Raw genomic sequence first — 8,954 nt, 5'->3', positions numbered from 1 at the left:
GGCTCAAGCAACAAACAATCAACGCTCAGCGTTCGAAAGTCACATGACCTAACTCAACAGGTGAGCCGCTGTACATTGAATAAATCAAGCAACGCAGTCATCATTATGACTGCTACAATGCTAAGAAATCACAGCCACGATCATTTGTTATAATCACGAAATTGTTTTATTTTTTTCGGCTCCAGACAAAATATATGGCAGCTCGACTTCATAACCAACTCAATGCTCGCGCTTGTGTTTCTTGTTACTACACTGCCATCGTGTGTTCAAAGAAGAGCACTGCAACTAGTTCCTAACTCAGGCGCCCATTGTAGACTTTACAGTTTCTAGGTTCCATTCAAATGGATATACTACAGTGCCATGTTTAGATTGGATTACATTAGATATTATCATTGCACAGTACAAAACAGACAAAAAAAATGCATACATGCTGTGATCACAGGCTCTGTATAGGAAATAAAGAATCTGGAATACGCCAATTATTCATTCGTATGAAGGATGACAAAGACTGGAGGTGGCAAGGTGGATGACTGGTTACGAGATGCTCTGCAGTTCTGAGACCTGTCCCAAATCCAGCCTCTGGCCTTCCTTTCTAGAGTGTGCATGTTCTCCACGTCCTTGCGTGGATTTGCGTGACACCCACCTCTCGACCAGTGAGTTTGGATTGGTTCCACAGCACACGCACAACCAAGGACGTATTAATCAGTAAATGCTGCAAGGGAATTTTTAACGGAAAGAACGGCAAATTCGACATAAACAAAAAAACAAACAAACAAACATACCAACAATGTCCTCGAACTTCCTGGTAAAAAAACGCTTCTAAAAAATAACCTCTGTGGAGAGAAAATAGGTACTGTTAATTTACTGTATATCAATGCATGTTGGTGTTATACAACATGTTGCGTATACATTGTATTATTATACTTCCTTAAATATTGATTTCGAATTGATGCATCATCCTAGTTATCAGAATGACCTGGAATCCAGGTCCTGAATAAATGAGAAATATCCACAAGCATAGACATTCGAACGGAGCCATGCCAGAAAGTTGCTACACCTTATTATGCAGGCTTCTTTAAGATTAAATACTTGACGTAGCCTAATATACATAGTTACGGGCTCCTTATTCAAAACTAGTCATCTTTTACATATGGTCCTTCTCAGTCCATGTATTACAAGGCTTCACATCATAAACCATTCACCGAAAGTGTGGAGGTGCTCGCCGAAAGTGGACGTTCCATCAGCGACGGCTCGATTTGAAGACAACTCTACAAACATCCTTTCCCTTAAGATTAATTCAAACTTTGAGATGATACAGAATGCTTTTGGGAGTACTCACAAGGACTGTAAAAACTTACCAGTGATTAGTTGCAGAATGCAGCGACGACTGTGCTCTCATATTGTTAGTAGCCAAAAGGGTCATGATTCTTGTCTGTGGTGCCAACCAAACATTTGGAAAGTTGCTGTCAGGAAAATACGAAGTAGAAAGAGTCAGATAGTTGGGAACTTGCTGACCAATCAGGACTGCAGTCACACAAGGTCATAACCTCATTTGCCTTCTGCATTCTGCTGTTGGTAAGTCATCCTCGGCCGAGCTGCATGGGTTCCTCTGCTGCCATCTTGAGTATGAAGATGTATGATGCTAGGAAGAAAGGACTTGATCCCAGGAGTCCATATAATTGTCGAAGAAACACTCAGAAAATCCACAGGCAGCTATCAGTGACTGTCACCGAGATCAAGTTATCCAAACACATGGTGAGATTCATCAGGTCCTCGAGTGTCATCTCGAGCTGTAGGTTAATATATTATTTGTGGGTCGAAACCCACCTCAAATTTATCACAAAGAGCTGTGACATCCAAGATACAAAATAGGGTCATCCGTTACTAAAGTTTTGTTTTTTGTTTTTTAAATCAAGAAGTTAACTGGTTCCTGCTCTTTATTTAGGTGATGGAAAACGGCCACTCTCCACAATAAATATGGGTGAGGAAGAACAAACATCTGGACAACGGCGACTTATCGTCAAAGCCTCAACTTACAAATTCAACAAAGTTGCACCATCCATTACGTTGTAAATTTTTTGTGAGAACTCCTTGGATAGACACAGCCTTAGGAAATTGTTCCTAAAGATTTTACAGCACAACAGTTGTGGTGCTCAAAATATAAGGGTTGCTCAATGACCAGTCAGCCGCAAGGTAGTGTTGGTCGATTGCATGACATCACACTACATTGGAGGAAAAAAGTCAATTATCAAGAGGATCATTGTTGCGACCATACTTCTCGGAGGAACTTCAAAATAAAGGGCTTACCAAGGCTGCTCATGTCATACATTACTTGTTACGGTACGGTTTATTTTCAAGCATCGGCTGGTCTTCTCACAACGTTTGGTTGTTTAACTATAATGCAGTGGATTGACAGGCAGAGCATTCTCCTGTGTTTTATTGCACTTCTGGGGCAAAAAAAACAATTACATTTTGCCCAGCAGAAATGTTTCTTCTGGTCTAAGTGATGAAAAAACGATCACGGTAAAAAAAAAAAAAAAAAAAAACATTGCAAAAAAAACAAAAAAACACATGGACTGCAAACACAAACAACGGACTGTTACCTATGTAAGGATGAACACGGACAGTGGGGAATAAAAATAACAAGTGCATACACCAAAAAATATCGACGAGATGAGATCCAACAGGCAACAAGCAAGGCTAAAGTGCTATGATAACAACTTCATAAATTAGTAAGGCGATACCCTGGCACCTATTTCAACTGACGCTGCATCTAAATACAACATGAGCGAACCTCAGAGGACTGTGCAAACAAAATGGCGTCATCAGCATTCAAAAACGCAGAACATGACAGATACCGTATCAAAATGCCTACAAGAGTCTGGTACCCCAAAGTGATACATGCACTTTTTTTTTGTAATTTACTCATGCTACTAAGTAAACCGGCATTCCAAAAGGAGACATTTTCAGTCTTTGAAACATCAGCGAACACTCGTGACTCTGTTCTTGTCGTCATTACTAGTTCTGATGCTTATGATCTTGATGCAGTGGCGGTAGAAGTTTACAAGGCGGGTCTGGCTCAGCTTAAACGCCATGGACATGATGGCCATGCCGGAAATGGTGAAGAGGGAGGTGAGCATGAAAAAATTGGGATGATGAGGCACAATGTCTCCAAAACCGATCGTGGTGAGCGTGATAAAACAAAAGTAGTAAGGGTCAAAGCCTTTCATTTCCGTCTCCCACACCGGCAGAATCAAACCTCCCAAAAAAATGTAAGCAAACAATATGACGAGAATGAGCACAAATGGTACGTCCAGCGTATCCATAGTATCTCCTATTTCTGTGACGTCCGAAATGGAAAATCCTTTCGTCAGGGGCGCGGTTCGATAAAGTTCCGGGCAGGACACGCTCCTGAGCAGCGGAGCCTTTCGCAGAAGGTTGCGTTTGGCGAGAATCTTCTCAAAAATCTCTCTATTTCTTTGGGTCTGCATGGAATTGGACTTGACGTTCCTGTGACATCGCAACGCTCTCCTGATGTTGAGTCGTTGGTGGAGTGAAATGTCATGGCTCAAAACAGTGGTACCGTCTTCCAACGTCCGACGGTTGGACTCCCTTGCGCTCCTCTTAGCCCTCAGCTGGGACCAACCGTGTGAGTCCAGGACTTTGAAGAAGGCGTGGATATGAACATACGCTTTGGTCAGCAGTGTGGCAAGGAAATCTCCGATATCAAGCATGACTAAAAGCATGAGCGGAATGCCCACCATAGCGTACATGACACACATCACCTTACCGGGAAGGGTAACTGGATAGATGGCCCCATAACCTGCGAAGGAACAAAACCGACACTTTGAGTATCTTAACAAGAGTACAAAACAAACTGGTGTACAACATAGCTCTTTAAGTCCTAAAAAATATAACGTCGTTCCAATTTAATTCAAACTCAATTACCCACCATAGATAATGTAGTATACACAAGTGGTTGTAGTTTTCAAGATCGGTTTATGTCTCCAGACTGGTCTCAAGAGCATTTTTACAGGGAATTCGATCTCATCTCGGGATTGTAGGCATTTTTACTTGGTCTTGTCGGACGTTGCGGACACTGGATTTTTGATCAAGACCGGTCAAGACCAATAATACTACTAATGAAACAACAACCCCTTGGTTAGATTTGAGATTTATTTCATTGTGCTATTCCAAAACCAACAAAGCAGTATGCGTTTTTGTTGTTTTTCTACTTTTTTAATTGTGATTGCTTCTATTTTCTGTCCGCTGTCTCTGTCTGCCTCTAAAATTAGTCTTGACTTTAGTCTTGGCTCTTCAAATGTCTTCATCTCGTTTTGGGCTCAACCTCAAACAGTCTTGGTCTTGTCTCTATCTTGACCATCAAATGTTTGATCTTGCCTTTTACTTTAGAAGCATTGGTCTTGTCTCTGTCTCGACTTCCAAAAGCCTTATTCTTGTCTTGGTCTTGACCTCCAAAAGCCTTGATTTTGTCTCTGTTGACCTCCAAAAGTCTTGGTCTTGTCTTATTCCCAGTCTCCAAAAGTCTAGATATTGTCTTGGTCTCAACGTCCAAATTCTTGATCTCATCTTGGTCTCAGACTCCAAAAGTCTTGGTCTTGTCTCCGTGTCAACATTCAAAAATTTTGGGTCTTGTCTTGACCTCGATCTTCATAAACCTTGGTCTTGTCTCTGTCTTGACCTCCGAAAGTCTTGAACTTGTGTCAATTTTGACCTTGGAAAATCTTAGTCTTGTCCCATTTTTGACCTCCTAGTGTGTTGATCTTCTCTCCTTCTTGACCTCCAAAGGTCTAATCTTGGTCTCAACCTCCGAAGTCTTGATCTTGTCTCAGTATCAAATTCCAAAAGTCCTTGCCGCCTTGATCTCAGACTCCAAAAGACTTGATCTTATCTTGTTTTTTTTGACCTGCAAAGGTTTTCATTTGATCTCATTCTCGGGCTCCAAAACACTCGCTCTTGTCTCTGTCTTCACCTCCAAAAGTCTCGCTCTTCTATCTTGACTTCCAAAAGCCTTGGTCTTGACTCAGTCTTGACATACAAAAGGTCTTAGTCACGGTCATGGTCATGGCCTTGCCTCTGCTGACCTCCAAAACTTGTGTCTGTCTTGAACTACAAAATGTTGTTTTTGCCTTGGTCTAAATACACTCTGGTCTCGATAATGTCTTGGTTTCAGTTTGTGTGGTCTTGACTAAACCACTCGTACGCTGTATCAATATGTTCTATGCGGAATGCCTCCGGTATCTTCCTCTCCGCATCCCTCCTCTTGAGCACTTTAACAAACTGAATTATCGGTTGAGAAATGCTGACGTAAAGATTCCAATAAACTGATTTCAAATAATGCGCTTTCATATGGGAGTCAATTATGTACTTGACAGTGTGCTGAAATGATGTGTGGTGTTGTGGTTTTGACCTAATGATGATGCTTGTGCAGAGCTGAATAAGATCCAAAAAAAAAACACAGGAAGGAAATGTGCCTTTAACGCCAACCCAGCTCTCATAAGCTCTTTGTGGTAATGTAAAGCAAAAGCATTTTCCTCTCTTGTTTGAGTTGCTGGCCATTAGCAATTAGCTGATTTAAAGGCGTGCAAGGGGGGGTTGGTTGGCTTGGGGGGGGGGGGAGTACCCGTGTTTGCAGAGAGGGAGGTTCGGTCATCCAGAATGAACCCAAGTACATGACGTCACTGAGATAGGTTTGCTGTTTTTACAACTTAAGTGCCCTTCATTTGAATCTCCCGCATTGTTGTTAGGACAAATATCGGTAAATGGTGAGATGTTGTAGTCACATTAACACAAATATAGCAGTCCAATGTATATTTTGTCTGTGAAATTGTTCATATTTTGCTCATTAAGCGCTTATTTTGGCCATTTTTACAAAAAGGTGTACCGAATATTCCTAAAGATTTTACTGACATGAAATTCAAATTGAAATTTGGTCAACATGACAAATTTTAGCGAAGGAGGCATCCCTCTGATTGCCTTGATTAGGTTTCTCATGCTGTAGGCTTCTCAGATATTCCAACCATCCAAAAGCAGCTGCCTCTCACTTATGATGGACAGCTGGGGGGTATTGGCTTTTCTTTTTCCTATTTCAAATCTTCACACTATTTTTCTATACAATCTTTTCGCAGTCTCACACGGTATTCAATCCATGTTAAATTAATTCAGAGTTTGTATTAATAACTGTATTTTATTATTTGATGGCCAACTATGTGATTCATTTTGAGCTCATATAAAACTCTTTTAAACCCAAAGATTTATTTTTACATTTTTTTTAAGAATCCAAACATTCAATCACCGATACCTATTCATATTTTTTTTCATTTCCCTTCAATTACAGTATATGGCTAAGGAGAGTCTTAAAAATCATGTTACGAAATGAACTAAGTACTAAAGTAATCAATTACTTGTTATTAAGTAAGGTACTAAAATAATTGATTACTTTAGGTACTAAATTAATTACTTCAGTATTTAATACATTTAGTATTACCCATGTTTAGACCCTCCTTCAGCCAAACACGTGAACATAAATTAATAACTGGAATGAATGTCTCAACTAAAAAATGTAAAAAATTGTTTTCAAGATTGAATGAGTTACCTCTTTCAGTGCCATGGACGATAATTTTCGTCATGTAAAATACTTGTTGTGTGCCAGTGACAAGACTTCTTCAACTACATTTTTTTAATTTTTTGAATGGATGGATAGATGGCACTCATGGCCAGCGTTCCTCTTAATTTTATGCCAATTGAACACTGTTTTAATGTAGTTATATATCGTGTACATACGGAAACTTATGCCATCAAAAACACGTTTTCATTGTTTTTGTTCATGTTTTAACAAAGGGAAGATGTTTTAAATGCTACTATTTTTGTGTGTGTGTCAAAGTCACTGTTTTGCAGCGATTACTAAAGAACGGAATAAGGTTGAATCTTCAATTCTTTTTAGGAGTAAAGAATGGAATCCAATCTTTCATATGCTACTATCAATGTTTAAATAGTCATACAAAACAATATTCTGTCGGACTTGAAAGATGCGTCAAAATGCGGGAGATCGGCTGGCACGTTGCCATTTCAGATGACGCTTGGCGCTGAAAGAGTTAACATCACAGAAACTTGACATTCGAACATGGATGTGCATTCTTTCTGTGGTGCCATGACATCTAAGACAGACAGAAAAAGGCATCACAAAAAGGAAATCCGAAAGGAAGAGGTGATTCCATCAAAGCACGAGTCAAAACTTTAAGTCAAACATACAAACAGGACGATGACACCAGGGAAGTCACGCGGCGTTAATGGGAGAGTTAAATGCTCTTATTGATTTTCCACTTAAGACATGCTTCCTGCTTGAACAAACAAAACGTTTGCTGATTGGTTTATGCGCATGTGAGTCAAAAGATTAAAAATTTACAATAGTGGTTGCGAATTGGCCCTTTTTCATTGCTTTATTTTGATTCATAATATTCTGGATTATTACAATAAAATGATATCAGTGTTTACAATTTATCATTCTATCGACTCACATTTTGATAGGTGTGCACGTCACAATATGACATCATTAATATTAATATGAGTTGATTCCATTTATGAGGTTTTTGACATTACAATCAAACTGCTCAAAAATGAATGCAAATATATTGAAAGAATCACAATGAAATTATGTTGGTATAGGTAAAAAAAACTATGACTATGATTTCAGGTTCTCCCATGTGTTTGTCCTTAGCCATTTCTAACTTCATAAATAATCAATGCTCACTCATATTTGTAAGGGAATGACCATGCACTCACCAACCGTTGTGAAGACGGTGCACACAAAAAACATGGAGCCAAAGAAGTTCCACTTGTCAGGTTCTTGGAGCCATATGGTCTGAAAACCGTCTTTCATTTTATGCTCCAATTCGTCCACTATGTTTTGGTGGGTATATGATGAATTATCTATCATTAAAATAAAAATCAAAGTTAAGATTAACTGGCGTGAGGGACAACCTAACGTGCGTATCCTTGATATGCACAAGAACATTTAGTTAAGACACAATCCATACATTCAAATTTGAGATTAAAGAAGAGCAATAGATGTGATAAAGTTGATGAATTAGAATGCAAACCAAGCGGTATTTTTCAAACGTACTGGAGAGATTCTGGACATGCCGGATAATGTTTTCCAGGAAGCCGTGGTATTCCTGTTTGGCGGGGGGTGCTCTCCCTTCAATGTATTGAAACAAAAGTGCGCCCAGCGCTGCGTAAACGACCAGGGACAGACAGAGCATTATGTGAGGAAGGAGCTTCCAAAACCACTCAATGCACGCCTTGAGCTTGCTGATGCGGCTCTCTGCTTGCTCATCTGGTGCAGATCTCATTTTCTCCCTCCTCAACCGCCTTCTTCTTCTTCTTCTTCTTCCAGTGTTGCAGAGCTCCGACAGTTGGCGCGGGATGCGCCCGTCTTGACTTGACGCTCTGCAAATGTGTTCTGGGTCTGCTCAGCGCGTGCACACACACACACACACACACACACACACAAGCACGCACACACACACGAGTGAGTAATCTGGACATGTGAATTCCCATTGGGCCGCTACTCCAGCCCAGAGATTAATGTACAATCATCTCTCTGTATTATTTTGACATATACTGTATCTTAAAGCAGAGGTGTCCAAACTTTTTTCTTCAAGCAAGCGAGTAATCACTTATCACGTAGTTTAAATCAGGGGTTCTCAACCTTTTTTTAGTGACGTACCCCTGTGAAATAGTTTTTCAGACAAGTACCCCTTAACTAGTGCAAACATTTTTGGTTAAAAAAAACAAAACATAAACATCCTCTTTTGGGTCAATGAATAGATCTGTTATCAAAAGGAAATCACATTATTATTATTATTATTATTATTATTATTATTATTATTATTATTATTATTATTATTATTATTATTATGCTTTTGTCTCCA

At 39.6% G+C, this 8,954-nt stretch overlaps 1 protein-coding gene across 1 annotated transcript; it reads right to left on the bottom strand.

The window, feature by feature from the left end:
• Positions 1-2,981: 2,981 nt before the first annotated feature.
• kcnk18 (potassium channel, subfamily K, member 18) lies at positions 2,982-8,387 on the bottom strand. The gene is made up of 3 exons (XM_088421986.1): positions 8,144-8,387; positions 7,804-7,950; positions 2,982-3,823 (listed from the first exon to the last, which is right to left on the bottom strand). The coding sequence occupies exons 1-3, from the start codon at positions 8,370-8,372 to the stop codon at positions 2,982-2,984; spliced, it is 1,218 nt and encodes a 405-aa protein (XP_088278112.1). The 5' UTR covers positions 8,373-8,387.
• Between the last annotated feature and the right edge of the window lie 567 nt (positions 8,388-8,954).

This window comes from Hippichthys cyanospilos, chromosome 8 (assembly GCF_059441005.1).
Source record: "Hippichthys cyanospilos isolate Australia breed blue-spotted pipefish chromosome 8, RoL_Hcya_1.0, whole genome shotgun sequence".
NCBI classification, from domain to species: Eukaryota; Metazoa; Chordata; class Actinopteri; order Syngnathiformes; family Syngnathidae; genus Hippichthys; species Hippichthys cyanospilos.
Note: the sequence above shows the minus strand (reverse complement) of the source record. Positions and strands in the feature narration are given on the sequence as shown.